This window comes from Lynx canadensis, chromosome C1 (genome assembly GCF_007474595.2).
Source record: "Lynx canadensis isolate LIC74 chromosome C1, mLynCan4.pri.v2, whole genome shotgun sequence".
NCBI lineage: Eukaryota > Metazoa > Chordata > Mammalia > Carnivora > Felidae > Lynx > Lynx canadensis.
Window position 1 is genome coordinate 192,915,562 of NC_044310.1, and position 25,485 is coordinate 192,941,046.

The following is a 25,485-nucleotide window of genomic DNA, read 5'->3' on the forward strand; positions in this document are numbered from 1 at the left end:
GAGGCATTCCAGGTGGATGACTAGTTTGTTGTTTGGCTTAGTGGAAGCCTGCACAGGAGTCCAAATGACTTGTTTTTCCTGCAAAGTCTTTAATAATGAGTAACTGTCAAGCACAACTGTAGCTGCTCCAGGAGGTGGCTTGCCAGTGTGGATTCAGCGCCCACCCTTCCACACAGCCCTGACAAGCAACGGCTCCCTCATCTCAGGAGCCCAGGGCATCGGGCCCGCGTGGTTCTGTCCAACCAGCAACAGTGCATGCGGGGCCCAGCACTGGACCAGGTTCGAAGAGGACTATGAAGGAAACAGCCCTCAAGGCTCAGTTTGTGCTGCTTTTGTTTTTTCTCTAGTATCTTGGGCTTCAGTCCTGGGCATAGGATGGTCTTTGGGGCACCCTTTCCTAGCCTGCCTCTGACTTAGCCCCAGGACCAGTCCAGATTGAGAAAGTTTGGTGAAAGGACCCACCCACCCACTCTCGTACCCAGGAGACTCCTCTGCTGCTCAGAGACCAAAAGACAGGACCTCTCGGTAGCGGCAGTCTCTGCCCGAGCTCAGCTCTCTGGGCAAGTAAAACACAGGGGTGGCTAGGAGTGACATGGCTTGACTTCAAATTCCACCTTCACATCACTTTCCGGCTGTATTGGACTGAATTGTGCAGCACCTCCTCCCTGCCACCGCCCTGACCGAATTCCTATGATGAAGCTCTAACCCGCAGCGTCACCACATTTGGAGATAGCGTCTTCAGGAAGAAATCAAGGTTACATGAGGTCATAAGGGTGGGCCCTGATCTGATAGGATTCGTGTCCTTGTAAGAAGAGACGCCAGAGAGCTCTCTCTCTTTCTCCCCCACTGTGTGGACCCAGAGGAAAGGCCGTGTGAGGAAGGCAGCAAGAAGGTGGCCATCTGTGAGCCAGGAAGGGAGCTCTCATCGGAAACCACGCCCTGCTGGATCTGGATCTGGGACTCCAGGCTTCCAGAACTGTGAGAAATACATATCTGTCGTTTAAGCCAGCCAGTCTGTGGTATTTTGTATGACAGCCTGAGCCGACTAAGACAATGACCTTGAGCAAGTCACTTCACCTCTCTGAACTTCGGTTTCCTTATCTGCTAAGTAGAGTTTCCATTAACATGCACCTCGTAGAAGTGTTGTGAAGCTGAAATGAGGTAATAAAGCATTTAGCACAGTTCCTGGCATGTGGTAGGTGCTCAATAATACAGCCAAGACTGCTGCTGCTGCCTTCCTGAGAGTCTTCATTTCAATCTGACCACACCTACAACACCCGCGGTGACGTGAGGACATCTTGATCAACCCCCTCATGCCATAGATAAGAAAACCGAGATTCTAAGAGGGCTAGTGATTGTCTCATGAGGACACAGTGAGTTAAAGACAGAGTTGAGACTAGAATCCAGGACTCCTGACAGCCCAGCCACAGCTCATACCGAGGCCTCATCATCTGAGTGGGGGGAATGTGCCATCCTAGAGGGAGATGCAAGGCTTTCAATCAGAAGACTTGTGCTCAAATCACAACCTTTTCTTTGAGCGATCTTGGGCAAGTCACTGCTCTGGTTTCCTCATTTTCCTTCCTACTCACGGAGTTCTGTGGAACAGAAATGGGTGAATGTATACGGAAGGATATTCCAATGGCAGGTGCTCTAAAGAGCAGGTGAGTGTGACACCACCCTTCGTGGTGACTCTAGGACCTGCTTTCTTGACGCTGGAGCCACACTGGTCAGGACAGTCCACCCGGTAGAATCATCTCTAGCATCTCCCTGCCCTTGGCTCCTCCCTCTTTCCAGTGGGATGAAGGTTGGACCCAGGTCTCCTAGTGCCTCTTGTCTGGGTCAGCTCTTCCCCAGTGGCAGTGTCTTTGTCCTCACTGGGTCACACCTCCATACCCTCCTATCACTGAAGTGACACTAATGGTAGCCTTATCAAATAAATTTCCTCCTTCCTGCCCCCTTTGCCCTGCTGAGTTAGTGATTTATACACCTAGGGATGTTGCCCTAGGGCAGTGATTGATAAGGGGAAAACCGCTGGGTTCCTTCAGTACCACCCCCTTATCTCTGCTGATACCAGCACCCCCACACCCCACTTAAGTGAGGAGGGGTGAGTCTTATTGGGTATTTCCGGTGCAGCAGACACCCATGGGGTGATGGAGGGGGCTGAGTACACCTGCTCTTTCCAGCCAAAGGTCAGTAACTGAAAAAAAGTCTGAGATAAAAAATTAACGATTTCAGAATGTAACCAAGTCCTATTTTCTAACCATTTGTAACCCAGCAGTCATCTTTGGAACAGTATAATGGACGGACTGGTCAATGACCTTCCCAAATTCAGACAGCCTACTGTTAACTTTCCCCCTGATTTGCTTTTAAGTGAAAAGAATAAGGTCAGGAAAAGGAAGGAGGAAGAGAAACAGTTTCTTACGTAAAAGTTATGGAGCTCTATAAGAAAAATGTGCAGGAGAAATATTTACATTAAACAACGCAATATATAGGCTTGCTCCTCTTTGAGAAGAGCACTTTATTTAAAAGGACCTTTCACTTTAAAAGAATTCACTGACTCCTTGGTGTTTCCTGAATTTCCCGACTATATTTCAAATATGACTTAACAGACAACTTCTCAGGAACACATCTTGCACATAAGGTAAATCTATCAATGTAATCATCCGTGTGCAAAATTGCAGCAGATAATGAAAGAGACCCATCCTTCCGTGTCCCTGAGTGATAAACCAAATGAAAGCCGGCCAGTTTCATCGTCATTTCTGAGTTACCTGCTCCCAGCAATCAGCAGCTTCATGGCTTTCTGGTTGTTGCTGTACATCACGGAGAACAAAGACCTATGTCCTCCTTTCCAGCGTCACAGGGAATGCAACCCCAGGGAGACATAGTTGCTATTGACCAAAGCCATCCAGTGGGTTTTTCCTGAAAACGTCCACTGCTTCCCTGAATCCAGGGATCTCAACCTCGGCACTATTGACGTTTGGGGCCAGACAGCTGTTTGTTGTTGAAGGGGGCTGCCCAGTGCACCGCACGGTGCTCAACAGCATCCCTGGCCTCAACCCACCGGATGCTGGTAGCAACCCCTCTCCCCAAGTTGTGACAACTGACAGTGTCTCTAGATGCTGCCCGAAGTCCAAATGTCCCCTGGGAGGGGCAGGGAGCTCATCCCAGCTGCGAACCATTGACCTAATTCATCTGGAGAAGGCATCATAGAGGGAGTATCCAGGGGATGTACCCTCCCCATGCAAGTGCCAACCAGTGGCTTATACTCACACCAACCAGTAAGGTCCAGCATAGTGTTACTTATTCATTTCGTTTTCACCAATATGTATTTTTAATACATCATTTGGTTAACAGAGCTGAAATTCACTAGCATTAACCATCCCATGGTTTTAAAAATTAATTCAGAACAGCATTTAAGAAGTTAATACCCATGACACAATTCTGTGTACTGCTTAGTAACCCTTAACTTTCTATCTACTCACTCTGATTTTTTTAGTCTTCCCCAAAAGCCACCTTGGTGGGTTGGCCCCCAGTAGTATTTATTTGCTCCGTGCCAAGAACATCTGGGCTGTTTCTCTTGAAGAGAGGAGGGCTCAGCTAGAATGAGGAGCCCGGACTTCCTGGTCCAGGTTGGCCCCATGGTCATTGGGATCTTGGGTAAGTTACTTCATCCCTGAAGCTCTCGCTCCCCATGGAAGTTAAAGGGGAGGCTGGATTATCTAAGGTTCCTTCCAACTTGCAGATTTTGTGCAGGAGGGGTAAAGGCCTCTCTGGCTTTTATCTTTCTCTTTCCATACTTTCTTGCCCCAATGTCTGTGGATGGATGAGTGGGAATACAGCCTTGCTGGCCACTCCTTGGAAAATCTCAAACTGACAAGCTGGGACTGAATGAGAGGATCCTTAAAGTGAAGAGCATTCCGGGGCGCCTGGGTGGCTCAGTCAGTTGGGAGTCTGACTTCGGCTCAGGTCATGATCTCACAGTTGGTAGGTTCGAGCCCTGTGTCGGGCTCTGTGCTGACAGCTCAGAGCCTGGAGTCTGCTTGGGATTCTGTGTCTCCTCCTCTGTCTGCCCCTCCCATGCTCATGCTCTGTCTCACTTTGTCTCTCAATAATAAAATAAACGTAAGAAAGTTTTTTTTTAATAAAAAAAGTGAGAGCATTACTTTAAATTTTATTTATTTGCATTGATAAATGAAACCATGAAATAGCTTATAGACGAGTACATATAGCTCTGATTTTCAGGAGTTTGGCCAAAAGGAGCTGACTCTGCCTCTATCTCAGAACATTTCAATTAAACATTAAGGATTCCTTTCTAAGTACTTTCCCAACCGTCATCAACACCCTCTCTCCCAAAGAAAAAGCCAGAATGGTTCAGTGTGGTGGGGTTTTTATTTTGGGGGCGGTGTGGGGGCTGGCTAGAGGCGGCAGTCATTTCTCATCCGATGTGCAAGTATTTTTGCGTTTTGACCCCTGGGACAGCCACAGTGGAGTGAACTGTATGCCTGTGAGTGAGCATTGGACATACCATATGATGTGGGATAAGGAGGAAGGAACTCTAGTTTGGCTTCTTTGGAAGCTCTCGGGGCAGTGCCATTAATGTCCACGTGTGCCCTGGAAAACTGGTCCCCTTCCTAGGGCTGGAGGCAGGGGCATAGCTCCACCAGCAGATCTCATTCTATGTCTTAGTAAAGGCATCATCGAATGAGATGCTATACATTTTATGAATGGTCTTTGGCCTAAAAATTAGCTTACTGACCTAGGCAAGTGAGGGAGAGGTTCATACCCTGGAAATCTGATAGCCACAGACACAGTGTTCTCATTCGAGTATCAAAACCAAGAAAGCTAACCTGCTGCAAACTAACAGAATTAAATATGTGCAGGGGAAAAGGTTTGCTTTTCAAATATTATGGCAAAGAGGCAAGAATTCCTGGCTGTAGATAGTTTCCTGTTCTGGAATGCTGATGATGTGAGACCAATTAGAGACAGGCTCGACGGCTCTGTCTGTGTCTTCCAGATTCTAGCTGCATGCGGGCGGGCCATGGGAAGCTGCTAAAGGCCCCTGCCCCAAGTTGAGGTCACTGAAATGCTTCTGCTCTGTCCATGTCAGATTCTTCTCCTGCTGCATTTTTATTTTTGGCTCAGGCAATGACCTCAGATATTTCATTAGGATTGAAATCCAGGCTTGAGTTTGGCTGGATCTCTGACAAGTGAAAGGACAGGCCTGCAGAGCGGGGCAGCGCTCTGGCTGATTTCCACTCTGCCGAGCCCACAACGAACAGGGTGGGGTGCCGAAATAAGTGCACGTTATCAGGCATGCGAGTGCGGTTTGCTGTATGGCTACTATGTAAGGCGCCCCACAGAGCCACTAGCTATTATTGGTTTTTCCAAGAAACCGAGATGATTATTTAAATCTCTTAGCTAAGGGAGGTAGTTATTGGTGCCTGGTTATTTTAATGTTTGGGGTTGGTGTTTTCTTCTGTTCTTGTGTAAGTAAATGAATATAAGCCAATCATTTATAATTTGCTTAAGTGGAAAATCACATAAGGTGTATGTCTGCATATGTATACATATGTGCTAGGTTTGTACTCCCTGTATGTACATATGTATGTATGCTGTTTAGAAGAATACACAGAACATGTTAGCAAACATTCTAAGGTAAAATGAGTTAAACAGGATTTAAACAATCTAACAGATTCTTTCTTTTGCGGGGTAATAGGAGGATTAAAATAAAGACACGTTACAGGCAATTTCAATAAGAAACAGGTTACGGTTAGTGCTGATGGCTGGGGACAGTCCAAGTTTCACAGCCTCTGCCTGGAGCACCACTTCCAGTGAAGCATTGAGCCAGGATTACTAGAAATCCACACGCTCCAGATGCCTCTCTCCCCTACTCCAGGGGAAGCTGGTGGGATGGGGAGGAAGAGGGCAAAAGGTCTGGGAATGTTGGCTTACAGAACTGTTGTGGCTCCATGCAGAACTAGAAATGGACTACATTTGGGATTATTCAATGTGTGTGTGTGTGTGCGCGCGCATGTGTGCGTGCACGTGTGTCTGTTGGTTAGGGGTAGGGAGATGGGGACAAAAAGGTATCCATATGGTTTGACTGGAATTGTATGAGACTGGAAAAGATCTACCTTCTTTGGCCAGATGTCTGGCAGATTAGGTGTGTATGTGCTAATTTGTAAAGCTATTCCAATAGTTCTGAATGGTAAGTACACATACAGCCAGATCAATATTGGACATTTAAATTAGGCAACATCTGGGGGCGCCTGGGTGGCGCAGTCGGTTAAGCGTCCGACTTCAGCCAGGTCACGATCTCGCGGTCCGGGAGTTCGAGCCCCGCGTCAGGCTCTGGGCTGATGGCTCGGAGCCTGGAGCCTGTTTCCGATTCTGTGTCTCCCTCTCTCTCTGCCCCTCCCCCGTTCATGCTCTGTCTCTCTCTGTCCCAAAAATAAATAAACGTTGAAAAAAAAATTAAAAAAAAAATAAATAAATAAATTAGGCAACATCTGTATGGCCTTTTGCCCCTGTTTTTATAGAAATTATCCTTGTAATATGATTCCGAGCCAGGTACTATTTGTTTTCCCATGGGTAATAGGCCAGTCAGTCAGCAAATAGATAAAATGAAATGAGATAATAAAATAAAGTAGGTGGTGGCTTCTCTGGTCCCAGGTGGGTAAGTGTGTGATCACCTCTGGACTTGACGCCAGTCTTCTAACATGAAATCTGGCTCTCCTTCCCCTGCTATCAGCCACGTGTCCCTTTCAATTACTCAGCACACCCCCAAATACCTGCTAAGACTCAGATCATGGGAAGAACAATTGGTATGCCTGCAGAGATCTTTTTATTTACCTTTTAATCCCCAGAGTTAATTAAGGAAGAGTTTTTCCCTGATTGCAGACCACAAAGCATTTGGTTTTCACAAGTCTTGCACTTGGAGTTTGTAAACCAAGCTCAGCTAATACCTTTGACAAAAGCTTTACTTAAAATCTTGGCTTTGAAATAGAATGTAAACAAGGGTTAATTAATTCATTTGTTAATTTTGCTATCCTATTGGGAACAGTAAATCACATTATCTTTAGTGCCAATGCTTAATAAATGCTTCTTGCTAATTTGTGGATGGTGACAGACCTCAGCCATACTCTGTGTACGTGTATGAAATCTTAATAGGTTTGACCTGAGTGAAATAGTTACTTGGGGATAGAGAAACACTAGTGTTTCTGACACTTCTCAGGGTTCTTTTTATTATTATTAATTTTTTTTAATGTTTTTAGTTATTTTTGAGATAGAGACAGAGCGTGAGCAGGGGAGGAGCAGAGACAGAGGGAGACACAGAATCCGATGCAGGCTCCAGGCTCTGAACTGTCAGCACAGAGCCTGACGCGGGGCTCGAACTCATGGACTGTGAGATCATGGCCTGAGCTGAAGTCGGATGCCCAACCGACTGAGCCACCCAGGCGCTCCTCAGGGTTTTTTTTTAATGGTTCACCTGGCAGTTAATATAATTCTTAACCAAAAAGGTCCATCTCTTCTTGGGGTTACTTTAGGAGAATCTCATTTAATATTAGAGAAAGTAAAGAAACTGCAGGAAGATTTCAGAATTTTCTGATTTCCAGAAAATAGAATATATTATAATTGTAGCCATTAGAGAACCATAAAGAGGAGCAATGGCTTTCTATAAAAGTTGCTAAAGTAGTTCAACACACCTGAGAACCCAAGAAATGTTTAGAAATGTCTTGTTACATCTAAGACAAAGGCAGTGAATATAATAATATTTGGTTAATGTAGATTTAAAACAGAAAAACTTAGCTTACATATGGGCTTCCATTGAGTCCCCAGTCTACCTCTTTAATGTAAAAGTGTAAAATTTAACTGCCAAGGTTTTGAAGTAAGCCTCTTTAAAAGAAATAATAATTTATAAGGATAATATGTATCTAAGACTCTGAACGGGATTTATGTCTATTTATTTCTATTTCTATTTCATATTACATTTCAGTTCCTCAAAGTACTAAGATTCCTAAGGGGGCCAAAATAAAAGACATTTTTAAGGAGGGATATAGTAGAAAAACGCAAAAAAGTTTAGAAGGTAAACCATATCTAGATTTATGAAGATGACTGCTTGCTTGGGAATAGGTTAGTGATATAAACTTAGAAGAAGAAAGACATTCAGGTGAAAGACGCAGTGTTATGTCATTACTTTAGACTTCCCCTAATTTGCCTCCCCTTACCAGTACAATTCTCTTAACTAGATGATATCACATAATTTTCTAATACTCGATGTGTTCGTTCTAGGCCAGTGGTTTTCAAAGTGTGGTCCCTGGACCAGCCAAACCAGCATCACCAGATAATTTGTTAGAAATGCAAATTATTGGGTGCCACTCCAGAGTTACTGAATCATAAATTCTAGGGTGGGACCTGGCAATCTGTGTTTTAACAAGCCCTCCAGAGTATTCTGATGAATATAAAAGTTTGAGAACTGCTGCTTTAGGCCAACTGTTTCCAAAGGCAGCAGGGCTGTCTAATATGTTAGACAGGACTGTTGTAAATATTTAGAACAAAAATACGGACTTTTCAAAATGAAAATAAAAAGTGGTATTAATTAATGTTTTTATATTGGGCCTTACATTTCATATCTATTAATACTTTCTCATAGCTGATAGGTAAGAACCTATCATTTTTACTTTCTTTAATTGGAAGTGACACTAAGCTGTTCAGATATTGGCCATTTGCATATTTTTTCAGTAAATTAGTTCCTGTCCTTTGCCCATTGTCTAATGACTTTTACTTACTGCGTTTTAAAGATTTTTTATATTCAGGAAATTAATGAACACTTTGTTAAATGTGTTGAAAATATTTCTCCCGGTTTCCTGTTTACATTTGTCTTTAGAGAACTTTAAGCATTTAACTTTTAAAAAATATACTTATTTATTTTTTTAAAGTTTATTTATTATTTATTTTTGAGAGACAGCATGAGCAAGGGAGGGGCAGAGAGAGGGGGAGAATCTGACAGCGCAGAGCCTGATGCAGGGCTGGAACTCACAAAACCAAGATCATGACCTGAGCCAAAATCGCATGTCAGATGCCTAACCAATTGAGCCACCCAGGGGTCCTAACTTTTTAAAAATATATTTAAGGGGCGCCTGGGTGGCGCAGTCGGTTAAGCGTCCGACTTCAGCCAGGTCACGATCTCGCGGTCCGTGAGTTCGAGCCCCGCGTCAGGCTCTGGGCTGATGGCTCAGAGCCTGGAGCCTGTTTCCGATTCTGTGTCTCCCTCTCTCTCTGCCCCTCCCCCGTTCATGCTCTGTCTCTCTCTGTCCCAAAAATAAATAAACGTTGAAAAAAAAATTAAAAAAAAATATTTAAAAGCATATTGTTTCCAGGGCTTCTGGGTTTGTGTCAAGCTTAGAAAGACCTTCCACACTTAAGATTACAAAAATACTCTCCTATATTTTCTTCTAGTACTTTATGGGTTTTATTTTTACATTAAAATATTTGATCCATCTGGAATTTATCTTGATGTAAAGAGTATGATCAAATCCAGCATTCCTTTTCTTTCTCCAAATGGCTGTCTAGTTCCCAGTTTCTTGTATGGAAAGTTCCATCTTTTGTTTTGCTAATTTGCTGTGCATCTTTATCATGTACTAAATTCCCATATTACTTGGGTCTATTTGCATACGTTCCAAAATCATGTTCCATTGATCTGTCTGTTCCTATGCCAGCACTGTACTGTATATTTTATAATACATTTTTATATCTAGCGAAAACAGTCTCCCTTCATGTAAACAACTTTAGAGGTCAAATTCTATACTGAATATATTAGGAAAGTTTACAGCTGCTCATCTTAATGTTAAATAAAAAAAAATTTTGAAATGTATACAATCAACTAATTTACAAATTTATAGTGTAATTTATGAGGTTTATGTAAAATGAAATGCACCTGTGTAAACATCTTAGTCAAGGACTAATCCTGGCTTTAGATATTTGACTTTTTGAATATCTCGGATTTTTTTTCATCTTTATATAGTAATAAAAGTATTATGTAAATTTGATAAGTTAAACTAATAGACTTATTGTTTACATGTTTATAAAATTATGAAAGAATACAACTGTTTAGTAATGTGTACACTTTTAGTAATTAAAATTATCCTACTTTAAAAAAATTTTTTTAATTTTTATATTTGAGAGAGAGAGACAGAGCACGAGTGGGGGCGGGGCAGAGAGAGAGGGGACACAGAATCCGAAGCAGGCTCCAGGCTCTGAGCTGTCAGCACAGAGCCCAATGTGGGGCTCAAACCCATGAACCATGAGATCCTGAACTGAGCTGAAGTCAGAGGCTTAACCGACCGAGCTACTCAGGCGCCCCAAAGTATCCTACTTTGCATGAACAGAGGATGTATTATCTTGGAAAAATATTGCAAAAATGCTTAAAACATGGTATACGTTATCATTGAACACGGGAAGGTGTGAATAAGAACGCATGTTTTAGCAGTCTCTTTCATTCAGTGAGCACGTTATTCAGAACTTTTGTTTTTACTCTGCGTATTAGTAAAGGCTGAATAGAACTGATAATCACACTAATAGAAGTAGTTATGCTAAGTATGCAAGCAATAAACAGACATGTAAGACACCTCGGAGTCATTGAAAATTTTGTCTTTCAACATGTATATTCGTAAGACAGGAATAGGGTAGAGAAGGCTACAGGCTAGTGTATCGGTAAAGGAAACTTTCAAAGGCAATACTACAGTCACTGGGGGAAGCCAATGGGAGCCTTTAGCTTAGGTCTGGTTAGTAAAGTGCTGTGCTAACTAATAAGCCTTTTCTCTTTCAGTTTTCTGAGTGGTGGCCTGGGCAAGCTCTCTAGACCCCTCAGGGAGAACAATGGAAGTATGAAAATTTTGGGTGTGTTTAGGTGTGGAGAAGGGTTAAGTACTGCTTGCTTTTAGGTACTCTCTAAATATTAAGGTTCCCCTGATTAGGACTCTCTCTTTTAAACAGTGTACCTCAACTACATTCTCAGGGAAGCTGGAGGAAGGGAAAAGTCATCTTGCTTGCTGCTTTGACATTCATGTGATTGCTGTCCCCAAGTCCCTTGGCTGGTGCCTCTTTGAAGCACTGTATGAAAACCATGTTCCCCCTGATGTTCCTTCAGGCCTCACTAGCACCTATTCCACCCTACCTGGCCATCCTGCCCCCACGGAAAATTTGCTTATCTCTTTTCATTCTCGATTCTGACATTTTTCTTTCAAATCGTTGATGGAACCTGCTTTCCGGCTAAGTCTTTTAATTTAAATTGCCTTTCTCGCCACCATCAAGGATTCTTTCTAGAAAAAAAGTGTTAACTCTTCTCTCAGAGAACAGCTTTAACATGCTTCAGCTTCCCACCTCTCGAGGCCAAACTAGATCTTTCAGTTGAAGTCCAGTCAGCTCCGGTGAGTGGCTTCCAATGTTTCCAATGCAGTTTTTGAATCGGCCACTCGCTCAGGACTTGAAATTAGTCTGTTATGTTACCAGTTCTATAAAAGGAAATTCCCACATTTCTGTTTTTCACACGAATTACTACTTTTTTAATGTGATCTTGTTTTCTCATCAAAAATTTATAAGATCCTTCCCATTATACTTTTGTTGAGAACCTCTCCCCAGCCACCTTACACCAACTATCACCAGAAGTGAGACTAGTTAAGGGTAGGTGATATAATCTTTTGCCCTCCTCTGGACAGCTTGTGCGTTCCCTCAGATTTCAGGATGGTGCTGTGACAAGGAGAGGCAAAAAGGGGACTATACTGGAATTCAATCGCCTGCATCTCCTACTAGCTGTGGGTGTGGTGTTGGGCGGGGATGCCATCCTCCCTGGGGAAGGTGGGGTAGGAAAGGTGCGTGTATCAGGGGGGCGGGAGTGACAGGCAGATAAATGCTAAGCTCCTCTGACTCTATACCAAGTCCTATGCTTTATAGATCTAATTCAGTCCAAGCGGCGACCTCTTTAGAGAATGAACATCTATCTATAGACTGTTTTTATCTCTACTCTAAGTGTTCTGGAAGCATTAGGAACTGAACAGATGATTATTAATGATAGCTACAGACAGCAAATGAAGATGTTTCCTGATGCACCACCGAGTGGTTTAATATTCAGAATACTGAAGGGGTTTATAACGAAGGTGATAGTATACGTTAGATGCTGAAATAAAAACAAAAAAGGATTTTTAAAAGATAGCGTTTATAACATCTTGCTATCTGTATTCCCATAATTAGTGAGGCAAGAAAAGTCTCAAAATATCAGAAACATATGCTGATGAAATCAAGTTACTATTGTACCTTTTTGTAATTCTAAAGCATAAGACAGTTCATTTCAGAACATACTGCTCAGGCTGAAGAATCAACATTTTTTGTATGGAAAGGTAAACACTCCTCTCTTTCCTATTGTGTATTCAGGTTACTTATTTACAGTCCCATTGGGAAGGAAAAAACACACTGAAACACGACTGAAAACATGTTTTGAAAATTAAACTGAGTAGTTGAGCAAAACTCAAGTTTTTGACATGAAAGTTTTCATTGGGCCAGAAAACTATATCTATTCCTAACATATGAGAGAATGCTAGCTATCACTCGATAAAGTCATATATCTTGGCAATGTCTACATTTAAGCAGACAATTTCCTTGAAATTAGTTTAAAGGTTATTTAAAATAAAATAAAATATGTGAAAAAGCACAGATTTGAAAAACTAAAAGTAAAGCAAACTCTTTATTCGTGGATTATTCATTGAGCATTAACTACGTGCTGTTCTAGATGCAGAAAACTGAGCAGTGAGCAAAATAGGAAAGTCCATTTCCTCATGGAGCTGACATTATTTCAAAATGGTGGACTGAATCACAATTTGAATTTATATCTTAATCCCTTTGGGTAAATTGTATCAAAAATAGTCAACTTCACTGAAAATATTGTGACAAACTATTAAACAGACTACTGCAAATGCTAAACAAAGGAGCAGAATGAAATAAAGTTCTAACTTCTTTGTCAATACGGGGTTAAAACAATGCCATATACCTCGTAGGTAAATCTGGAGGTGGGAGGTGGCTTGTCAAAGGTCACACAGCAAATTAGTGGCCAAGTTAGGGATGACATCTAGACTTCTGTATTCCTACTCCAGTGATTTTTCTGTGGATTAGTCTGCCTCTACTTTTTAAATGGATCTTAATGATTTTAGAACCAATTATTTTTTTTTTCCTGTTAAAGTAGCCATCAATAAAAGTTTATAGATAAACTATTTTCTTGGTTCTGATATAATGTGATAAAAAGCTGGGTATAAAACCATATATTCTAAGGGTGCCTGGGTAGTTCAGTCGGTTAAGCCTCTGACTCTGGCTCAGGTAATGATCTTGCGTTTCACGAGTTCGAGCCCTGTGTCAGGCTCTGTGCTGACAGCTCAGAGTGTGGAGCCTGCTTTGGATTCTGTGTCTCCCTCTCTCTGGCCCTCCCCCATTTGCTATCTGTCTCTCTCTCTCAAAAATAAACATAAAAAAATTAAAAAGTAAAATAATAAAACCATATATATATACATATTTTATTAAAAAGTAAACATACAGACATATGTATGGAGAATTTTCCTCTTTATACTTTTGTGTACTTTTCAAAGGTTTTGTAATGCGTATCAGTTTTATAGTCAGAAAGTTACAACATGAATTAAACAATGCTGAACTTTACTCCCTCCAATCAACAAAAAATTGAGTTGTCTGAAATGCTTAGAGATAAGATGACAACACAGTATTAACCAGACACCTAACGAGAAGCTTGGTAAGAAATGCGTCGAGGTAGAGATGACAGCCATCTATTCAAGTGACCAAATGGTTTCAAAATACAATGGCAGCCGCACCAGCGAGGGCTGTGTTTATAAGTGCACTGTATTTATAAAGTGGCTTAATGGCATACAGGGTCAGGTCAGCGCTGAGCGTTTCACAAAAGTCTCATCTGTGTTAGCAGACATTCTGAAACATTTTGACATGTGAATATAGGAGCCACCAGGCCAAGGTGAGATGTTATTTGCCAAGTTACTCTTTGACCGAAGTTTAAAAGCCAAAAAAAACTAGCATTGCGTTCAAGGTTTTTTTAATTTATTTTTTTGTTTTGTTTTTGTTTTGTTTTTTTAATCAAGGAAAACCTTCATTGATACAATAAATACATTTAAGAGCTGGCAGTCATGTAGCCGCAGAGCAGAATTCCATCTTGGTAAGTTGCTCCTCGGCTTCTGCCCCTCATAAAACCTGCGAGCTCCCTGGGCTTCAGATTTTCTACCCCTAAAATATTCAGATGTTCTCCACAGTCCTTTCCATCTCTGTTCATTTATGATTCTAGAACACAGGCAGGGATCTTGTCCTCTCTCGTCAGTGTTAGAGGACGTGGAGAAAGTTCCTCACTGCGCTCCTCTCCAGTACCAGAGAGAAGAACAATAAGCAGATGGAAACTAATGGCTCCTAAGCAAAGGTGCCTACGAAGAGGAGTCCAAACTTCCTCTAGCTGTTGCAAGAATCCCACACCTCATCACAGTACTCACCAAGTGGCTGCTTCCCAAGAAAAGCCACAGAAAGGAAATATCATTAAAAAAGTGTATATGCGTTGGGGGGAGCGGTTCCCTCCCTGTAAGCCCGACCTCGCCAGGGCTGTTGTTCTCTATTGTTGAACAGGATGTAACAGGACTGTGAGCACAGCCCGCAAACCTGCTAATTAGGTACACTGACAGTGTTTGTTTTGGAACCATTTACCAACAAAGGAATGTGTCAGGCTGATTAGTGAGAAAGGGTATGTAATGTATGAGTATTTGAGTCCAGATGAGGGAATAATCCAGGTATTCAGTCTGTTTGTGCAAGGACTGACAAAAACGAAGGCTGAACAAATAGGACGCCACAAGGAAAGACCGGCTTCTGGGCGGCCCTTCCCTCTCCTTCTACCTTGGAGTGTGTTCTAGTCCCCAACCCCCACCAAAAAATTCCTGCCTAAACATGAACCTCTCTTTCAGAAAATGACAAACTAGAACTGGCTCCCAGAAAAATGTAAGAGCCTTTGTAAGGCTGCTGGCGAATCTGGGGTTTGGTGATTTTCTAGGCACCGAAGTAAGCAACAACTTTCAGGAAAGCCGTCTCCATGTTTATCCTCCAGGGACAAATCAAAGGGAACCCGGGCACAGAAAACACAGCCCCTGATGGACTGCTCAAGTTGTGCCGAGGAAAACCGCACATCTCAGCATCTTCTATGGAAGACGTAATTCTATCCTTTATAATACAGCAGTTGCTTTCTCTCTTTTAAACAAACCTTTATGAGGTTTGACTACAATTAGCTATTGGAAACTTAGTGTGTTCATGAAGCTTCAGGAAGGGCAGAAAAGTGCCACGGCAAAGACCAAAGTCCACTCCCCAACAAGTTGAGGTCCTCAGGGGCAAGGTGGTGTGGATTGCCATGCAATGTAAGATGACAAAGACCAATTCACAAGGTCAAGGGTGTTGGGAGGAGTCTGCATGTTCTTCAGTACAAGCTGGACCTTTCTGAAATTTGGCCAGATGGATGAGAGCAATGGGGCTTGGACTGAGTTCTTTGGGAGGCTGCCTTTTTCTTTTTCTTTGTTTAAAGCTTATTTATTTTGAGAGAGAGAGAGAGAGAGAGAGAGAGAGCGAGCATGAACACACACACAAGTGGGGGAGGGGCAGAGAAAGAGGGAGAGAGAGAGAATCCCAAGCAGGCTCTGTGCTATCAGTGAGTAGCCCATCCTGGGGCTCGAACTCACAAACCAAGAGATCATGACCTGAGCTGAAACCAAGAGTTGGATGCTTAACCAACTGAGCCACCCCGGTGCCCAGGCCTTCTTTTTCTATAAGTTAACCTAAAGAAATAAATTTTTAAAATGAAAAGGAGGAGAGGCCATGTTAGAAACTCACTTGCTATGGACTCTTCTATGAGGCCAGTGTTCATTCTCAATAGACAGATGTAGGAAATGTTCCTGAAATGTGTGCAAATTGAACATGGTGTCCAAATATGTTGACTTAACCGGTAAGAGTTTGGTGTTGATAAGTTCAAGGTCCTCAGTGCAATCGTCATTCTTGGAGGAGAGGAGGGAGTGATCAGCAAAAGAAAAGCTGGCAAGTTATGCTCAATCTGCTTCTCCAAACCGCAGCGCTTCAAAAAACATGGACTGCTTTTAGAAGAGTCACCACTGAGCCACTGGAGCCCCCCAGCCCCCTCCAGGAAGAACACCTCGAATGCCTTCCTTGGAGAAATGAATGTTGGGCAGGCCGATGCTCACACCACAGAAATACCTCAAATAGTAGGTCAGTTGCTTCAACCTTACAGACAAAGCTTACGTAAAAGTAGTGTTATTCAGACTTTTACTATGCTCCTCTATCTATCCAAATATTTCATCACCCCCAGTTTTATTGAGACATAACTGACATATAACATTGTATTAGTTTCAGGCGTACAACATGATGATTTGATATGTATATAGGTTGTGAAGTGATTACCACAATGTTTAGTTAACATCCATCAACTGGTATAGGTACAAAATTTTTTTCTTGTGATGAGAACTTTTAGGATCTACTCCTCTCTTGGTAACTTTCGAATATATGATATGGTATTGTTATCTTTAGTCCCCATGTGGTATATTACATCCCCAGAACTTATTAATCTTATAACTGGAAATTTTTACCTTTTGACCATCTTCACCCCTGCCTCTGGCAACCACCACTCTGTTCTCTGTAAGTTTGGTTTTTTCAGGTTTAACATGTAAGTGAGATCATAAAGAATCTATTCTCTATTTCACATAGAGCAAATATTTTAAACTTTCTGAATCAGTTTACTTAAAAAGCTTTGTCAGTGTTCTTAATGAGTGCACATGATATGTTGGGGAGAGCTGAACCAAACAATAAGTATTTATGGAATGCCTACTATATGGAATACACCAAATTCAGTGTTAAGTAGAATCTTCTGATAGTATACCCACATCTAGATACAGCCCCAAATGGTATAGGGTCATAAAGTCTAGAAGTGCAATGTTTTCCATATTGGAAAACTTGTGGGGATGATTTGTATGTCACATGAAAAAATTAACAAAGGCAAATGGATCAGACAGAAAGGGTGGAACTGATTTATGATAGCTGGTACATCTTCTAAGTCCCATGTTAAAATGCATGCTGAGTGTTCTTTTTTTTTTTTTTTTTTTTTTTTTTTAAATTTTTTTTTTTTAATTTTTTTTCAACGTTTATTTATTTTTTTGGGGGGACAGAGAGAGACAGAGCATGAATGGGGGAGGGGCAGAGAGAGAGGGAGACACAGAATTGGAAACAGGCTCCAGGCTCCGAGCCATCAGCCCAGAGCCCGACGCGGGGCTCGAACTCACGGACCGCGAGATCATGACCTGGCTGAAGTCGGACGCTTAACCGACTGCGCCACCCAGGCGCCCCCATGCTGAGTGTTCTTAAGATGAAGTATTTATGTACTTGTGATCTGGAAGCATTTCAAGATTCAGGAATGGCATCTTCACACACAAATGTGTGAGGCAGGATGGTCTCTTTAGCAGCATTATGTCTTTAATAACAAGGGAAGATTAGTGGTATGTAGAGATGTCAGAAAGAAAGCGGCATAGGAGGCAATTTGAGGACTGTTTTTTTCTTTTAAAAAATCTAAGTCCAGGGTTATTTTGTGGATATATGCAACTTCTTTGCTTTCACAGTCACTGTTTTCCCTTCAAGTCTTAGAGAGGTATCAGTCTAACCTTCTGATTTGTAATTCTGAAGTTAGAGTTTTATTTCTTATTCTCAATCAAGGAGGGTACGGTTTTTGTCATTTCTCTGTCTTTAGGATGTGGAATTTTATTGCTGTTTTAACAGAATGTTTCTCTCTCCTAAAGCTGTGCTTTCCGTTTAGTCCTCTAGGAGGGTAAATACTGGATTAAGTTTAAGTTCTGTGATTCTGGATCTCCCTCTTGTATTTAAAATCTTGCAGTTTGGGTCTGAGTGTTTTCCTTTTTAAACTAGAGACAGGTATGCATTTAATTTGTGTTGGTGAAGAAAGACTACCTCAGTGTGAAACTGTCCGCATTATCGGCTGAACGGAGTGGAAGTGGGGAGGACAGTGCAGCAAGCGGGGGTCTGCCCACTCAGCTTGAGTCAGGCAGATCTCCAGCTCCCGCAGGCGCCCCTGGGCCTCCCGACCTGCCGAGCGCTGTGCACGGGGCGGAAGGAAGCTCTTTCCCCACACCCCCTCACCACAGCCCCCCACCATTTTGCAAAAGAAAGTCGTGTCTTTCCCCCGCCCTAATCTAGCTGGCTCACTGCTCCAAGTGTAAAAACTTTCAGGGTGGCAAATATGGGGAGAATTCAGAATAACCGTTTGGGGGGACACTTCTTTAATGACGGAGGGATGTAATTTCTTCACATTTCTGTTCGAGGGTACGCTGCAAAAATGGTTTGAAGACGACAGGTACAGAAGAAACAGTGATGTATAATGAAAAAAGCATGGATTTGAGAGTCAGATATATTTGGGTTCAAGTTTTGGCCTTATCTCTTGGGCCAAGTTAATTGGCTCCTCTGAACCTAGGTTTCCTCATTATTAAAATGGAGGTAACAATATTCCCTCAGAGGACTGGCATAAGAATTAAATGACGAGATATGTAAATTGCTGGCACCAGCACTAGTAAATATTAGTGCAATTTCCTACAACCCCAGCACATTGTCTATGTCTGTCAGAGACGGTGTTCTAAACATTAATGCTAGGGCTATATTTTTAAATTACATATTCATGAAGCCTTCTCCTGCATAACAATTAATTTAATAAGGAAAAGAAACTATGAAGAGTTGACCCATGTTTGACATATGGTCGTAATCAAATAAGCATGTTAAAACCAAGTATGTTCTAATACGGACGTGAATAAATCAGTGCTTCAGATAAAGTTCAACACAGAGCTAACATTTTTAGAAATTGTGGAACTGCTTTTTCACCTACAATGTACATGACCGCGTTGGACGATGTCCCTTCTTGGAGCTCTAGGTCCACCCCCTAGACCAGGGCTCCGCCCACACATCAGCCTAACTGCCTGATGGCTCAGTGTCTCTTGCCAGGGACTGTGGACTATTTGTGAGCAAGGAACATGCCATGTTCACCGTGTGGCCCAGGAGCCTAGCCCAATGCACGAACACAGTATGCTCAGTAAGTCATTTATTGAAAAAATGAATAGTTGTAATGCTTGTAGAATGTTTTTTACTGAGTTGTAATTATGCTGTTCAGATGATATTTGGATCTGATGGGATATTAAGCATATTTCTGAGGTCACAGAGGTGTTGACTTTAGCAAGATGGTCAAGGCTATGTGGTGACAAATTCACTAAATACTTCATTTCTAAGATTTTTACTTATAGATTTTACTTTTTATTTTAGAGAGAGAGAGTAGGGGAGAGGAGCAGAGGGAGAGAGAGGGAGAGGGAGGGAGAGGGAGAGGGAGAGAGAGAGAGAGAGAGAGAGAATCAAAAGCAGGCTCCGTGCTAAGCATGGGGTCATGACCCGAGCTGAACTCAAGAGTCGGATGCACAACCGAGCCCCCAGGCCCCCTTACTTACAGATTTTTAAAAATGTTTTATTGTGGAAAATTTCAAACATATTCAGAAGTACACAGAACAGTGTAATAAACCCCTGTGTACCTATCATCTAGTTTTAACAATTATCAATTTCTTTCATTTATATCTATTCCCTCTCTCCCACCATCAGATTATTTTGAAGCAAATCCCAGATATTACAGAACTTTATCCATGAAGATTTCAGTTAAATTTTAAAATCTACCCCACTATTCAAATTTATTTTTATTTATCACATTTATTCAGCACATTTTTATGGACAGGTTTTAAATCTGCAACTCAATTTCAGATTAAAGTTTCCCTTTAATAAATATTTCATTGGTGTTTATTTTTGTCTTTTACCCCAGACTTGCATAAACCATTCCCAGCGTTTCACTGGAAACTGGACACCACTAGAGAGAGCTCAGCGGGGTCCTGGGAAGTATTATCAACCTGAAATTCCAGGTAGGCTGGTAAGGGCTCCTTTGCTCTCAGACATTTGTGCAGCTTAGAGAACTGCATCTGACCAAGAGAGAAACGGAAGATTCTAAACAGCTACATTTTCCTTCCTGCTGGGTGAAGGGCCCTCTGAGTCCACAGACGTGTTAATGTGGTCGTTCGGACTGTAAGTATCTGGCACGTCTGACTATGGCCACAGCCATCTTAGAGGAGTGATTCTTTCTTCTGGCTGCCATGCAGAATCACACGGGGAGACTCTGAAGATAAAGATGCTCAGAGTTAAAACAACCCAACAAGTCTCACAGGAAATTCTGATGTGTAGTCAGAGGGAAGCATCTCTCTTCTCATCCCTCCTCAAGGGATGAGTCCTGGGACCGAGGGCTTTAAAAGCGGGTGTGCAGTCTAAGTGCCCTCATGTTGGTTTCTAATATTTTCCAAAAAAGGAACCCAGGCTCCTTGGAGAAACGGCTACTTGTAGGATTAGGGCAAGAAATATATATGATGAGTCTGGAATGTCTGGTAGCACCAGAAAGTACAGAAATGCTCGGAAACAAACATCCCACAATGGTAGGAGGGTGTCAAGGTGATGCAGGCACCAGCTGAAAGAGCCGATGGCCAAAGTTGGAACAGTCTGGGCAACAAAGTAAAGTAATACTGGGTTATAACCAAAAATATAAAATAAATATGCACATGCCCACACTGACATGAATAGATAATTTAAAAAAAATAAATGGGAAGAAGAGACAAATCACTCATGCAGGATTCCAAGTGATTTTGTATAGACTCCACTCCCAAGGGAAGTGGAGCATAATCTTCACTCCTTAACTGTAGGCTGCACATAGTGACTTCCTTTATTTATTTATGTTTTAAAGCCTTGTTTATTTTTGAGAGAGAGAGAGAGCGTGAGCAGGGGGAGGGAGTTGGGGGGGGTACAGAGGATCCGAGGTGGGCTCTGTGCTGACAGCCGGGAGCCCTAGAGCCCGACGCAGGGCCCGAGCTCACAAACCATATCATGACCTGATCTGAAGTCGGATGCTCCACTGACTGAGCCACCCAGGTGCCCCCATAGTGACTTCCTTTAAAAGAGGGTAACAATGGAGAAGGGTCAGAGGAGAAGAGTATCAACAGTGGAGAAACCTGACACAAACTTTGCAGTGATAAGTCATGTTGATAGCATGTCCCTGTGATATGATATGATGGAAACGGCACTTTATCTCTGCACTCCTCCTCCCCAGACCCATAAAACCCAGTCTAATCAAAAGAAAAATATCAGGCCTATCCCCACAGAGGGATTCTACAAAATACTAGTACTTCTCAAAACTGTCAATGTCCTAAAAACAGTCTGAGAAGTTGTCACAGCCAAGAGGAGCTTAGGGAGATGTTCTGAAACAGAAATAATAATGGGGTAAAAACTAAGGAAATCTTGGGGGACCTGGGTGGCTGAGTCAGTTAAATGTCCTACTGTTGATTTTGGCTCCGGTCATGGTCTCACGGTTCGTGCGTTCGAGCCCTGTGTTGATCTCTGTGCTGACAGAATGGAGCCTGCTTGGGATTCTCCCTCTCTTCTCTCTCTGCCCTGCCCCTGCTTGCATGCACACACTCTCTCTCAAAATAAATAAATAAACATTGAAAAAGTTTAAGGAAATCTGAAAAAGCTATGGACTTCAGCTAATAATAATGTATCAGTATTGGTTCATTAATAGTAACAAATATATCAATGTAAGATGTTAATAAGAGAAAAACTGGGTGTGGGGTCTATGGTAATTCTCTGTACTATCTTTGTGATTTTTCTGTAAGTCTAAAATTGTTCTAATAAAGTTTATTCACATTGATCAGCTTTGGTATTTGAGTCAACTGTTCAGCTGGATGAATTGTCTTTTTTAAAAATAGACTTTATTTTTTAGGACAGTTTTTTTTCACTTTTATTTATTTATTTATTTATTTATTATTTTTTTTTAACTTTTATTTTTTTAAGTAATCTCTACCCCCAATGTGGGGCTTGAACCCACAACCCTGAGATCCAGAGTCACATGCTCTACCAACTGAGCCAGCCAGGCACCCCTAGAACAGTTCAGATGGACAGAAAAATTGAGCTGTTAGTACAGTTTCCATAATACTACCTTAACCCCCAGTTTTCTCTATTAATATCTTACATTAGTGTGGCACACTGGTTACAGTGAATGTACCAATATTCACACATTATTATCAACTAAAGTCCACAATCTAAATTAAGGCTCACTCTGTGTTCTACGGTTCTATGGGTTTTGACAAATGTAAAACGTCATGTGTGTACCATTACAGAACCGTACAGCATAATTTTACTGCCCTAAAAAAACCTGTGCGTGCTTCACCTATTCATCTTGCCTTATGCATTCCCAAGCCCCTGGTAATCACTGATTTGATTTGATTTGATTTTGTACTGTCTCTACAGTTTTGCCTCTTCCAGAATGTCATACAGTTGGAATCATCCAGTATACAGCCTTTTCAGACTGGCTTCTTTCACCTAGTAATATGCATTTAAGGTTCCTCCATGTCCTTTTGTGTCTAGATACCTCATTTCCTTTATTATTGGAGAATACTCCATTGCATGGGTATACCACAGTTTATTTAACCATCCACATACTGAAGGATATCCTGGTTGTTCTCAGGTTTTGGCGATTACAAGTAGACCCGCTATAAACATCCCTGTGCAGGGTTTTGTGTGGACATCAATGATCAACTCGTGTTATTTAGAAACATATTGTTTAATCTCCAAGTACGTTGGGATTTTACAGGTACCGTAAAAGTAACATTGTTACTGATTCCTAGTTTAATTTCATTATGGCCTGGGAGCGTACTGTGCATGATTTCTATTCTTGTAAATTTTTTCAGATGTGTTTTGTGGCCCAGAATGTGGTCTCTCTTGTTAAATGTTCCATGTAAACTTCAGAAGAATGCATATTCTGTTGTTGTTGGATGAACAACATGAATTGGCAGAGATGTCAATTAGATCCAGTTGACTGATAGTGCTTTTCAGTTTAACGATATGCTTAAACTGATTTTCTGCCTGCTGGATCTGTTACTGACAGAGGGGTGTTGAAGTCTCTAAGTATAATAGTGGATATATAATTGTGGGTTTGTCTGTTTCTCCTTGTAGTTCTATTAGGGGTTTTTTGCTGCATGTCTTTTGACTCTCTTCATACACATTAAGGATTGTTGTGTCTTCTTGGAAGACTGATCCCTTTATCATTATGTAATGCCCCTCTTTATCCCTGTGTGAAGGACTGGTATTATTTTTTAAAATATTCAACAAAATTCATCATGAAGGCATCTGGCTTCTTTATGAGCAGATTTAAAAACTACTAATTCAGTTTCTTTACTTGTTATAGGGCTATTCATATTTCTACTTCTTCTTGAGTCTATTTTGGTAATTTGTCTTTCTAGAAATTTGTCCATTTCATCTAAGTTGTCTAACTTGTTGGAATAAAGTCACTTGTGGTATCTCTTTATAGTTCTTTTAACTGCCTTTTCCTTTTTCACTCCTGATTTTGAGTATTTGTTTCTTTTCTCTTAATTTCTTGGTCAGTCTTGCTAAAGGATTATCAATTTTGTTGATTCTTTCAAAAAACCAACTTTTGATTTCATTAATGTATTTTTTTTCTATCTTCCATTTCATTAATGTCTGCTCTAATCTTTACTCTTTCCTTCCTTTGCTTGCTTTCGATTTAGTTTGCTCTGTTATCTAGTGTCTTAAGGTGGAATTTTAGGTAATGGATTTGAGACCTTTCCTTTTTTTCTGACATGTTTTCCATGATATATTTATAGCTATAGGTTTCACCCTAAGTACTATGTTAGCTGCATTCCATACATTTTGACATTTTATATTTCATGTTCATTCATTAGATAGATAGATAGATAGATAGATAGATAGATACAGCTTCACACCTAGCATGGAGTCCAATGTGGGGCTTGAACTCACTACCCTGAGATCAAGATCTGAGCTGAGATCAAGAGTCAGATGCTTAACTGACTGGGCCACCCAGGAGCCCCTTTTCCAAAATATTTTAAAATTTCTCTTGTGATTTATTTCTTCTTTGACCCATAAGTTTTTAGTGTGTACTGTTTTTTTATCCAAATATTTGAGGTTTCTCATATTTTTTTTGCTACTGGGGATCTTAATTCAATGTGTCAGAGAACATACTTGGTATGGTTTCAGTTTTTAAAAATTTATTAAAACTTGTTTTGTGATCCAGCATATGGTTTATAGAGTTGGAAGCATTTTTTAATTTGTTTTATTTTCTATTAAATACTTTTGATTGTGATCTAATTCACATACCATAAAATTCATTCTTTTAAAGTATACAATTCACTGATTTTTAACGTATTCACAAGACCACGTTACTGTCACCACAATCGAATTCCAGAACATTTTCGTCATCCCTAAAAGAAATCTGCACCCATTAGGAGTTACTCTCTTCCTTTTCCCCCATGCCCCAGGCAACGACTAATGTACTTTCTGTTTCTCTGGATTGGCCTATTTGGGACATTTCATATACACAGAACATAAAATATACAGCTTTCCGTATCTGGCATCTTTCACTTGGCATAATGTTTTTAAGGTTCAGCCACACTACAGCATGTTAGTACTTCATTCCTTTTTATGCTGAATAATATTCCATCGTATGGATATACCACATTTTGTTTATCCATTCATCAGCTGGACATTTATGTTGTTTCCACTTTCTGGCTATTATGAATACTACTACGAATGTTTGTGTACAAGTTTTTGTGTGGTGCACATTTTTAAGAAGTATATAATCTCTAGGCCATGAGCTAAGTACCTGTACTCAGGAAACGAGGCTGGAGCATGTATATGTGTGTGTATGTGTTTATCTTTCTATGTGTGGGGCCAACTCAAGTTCCTGTATACTTACAGAGTCTTTGGGTTTAAGAAGAGGCCAGAAGGGCTGAGTCAACTCTTAATATCTTAGCTCTAGCCTACATGCTTCAACTCCCCCTGGCTACAATGCCTCCCTTCTGTTCGGAACCACAGTGTAAGTGAGCCCTGCTGGGTGGGAAATGAGGCATGATTTCATGGCCAAAGAAGCCAGTGCACAGATACAGAAACAGTATATATTTCTATGATGCTTTTGGGATGAAAGGAAAAGTGATACGTATCGTTTTGTGATTCAAGAAAAGCAATAGTAAAAACCCTGGTCTCAAGTTAGTGGGGGGAAAAATCATCCATCAACCAACGAATGTGATGATGCCCAAATATTACTTTGGTTAGAAAAATAATCCCACATAAACTCCCACTTTTCCCTCCTTTGGATCCTAAAACTTTCATCGCCACACTGCAGCGCATCTGTGGAGAAAAGCATGTGGCGAGCCAGACAGCTGTTCCCCAGTGTCTTGTAGTTTTATTCCTGGCAGTTGGGACGGTTTTGGCCTTGCTCTGAGA

At 41.3% G+C, this 25,485-nt stretch overlaps 1 protein-coding gene and 1 non-coding gene across 7 annotated transcripts in view; both read right to left on the minus strand.

The window, feature by feature from the left end:
• PLEKHM3 (pleckstrin homology domain containing M3) overlaps positions 1-25,485 on the minus strand; it is a 200,404-nt gene that overhangs the window by 7,077 nt on the left and 167,842 nt on the right. The window contains exon 9 of one of the 6 annotated variants that reach the window (XM_030324425.1): positions 23,683-23,969. The exons of the other annotated variants lie outside the window; for them this stretch is intronic. Coding sequence (XP_030180285.1) covers positions 23,924-23,969 — 46 coding nt within the window. The 3' untranslated portion in view covers positions 23,683-23,923. Of the gene's footprint in view, positions 1-23,682; positions 23,970-25,485 lie in introns of those variants that run through there. 6 annotated transcript variants of the gene reach the window in all.
• On the minus strand, positions 22,030-22,102 carry TRNAQ-CUG. The gene has a single exon. It is a non-coding gene; the product is annotated as a tRNA-Gln (tRNA).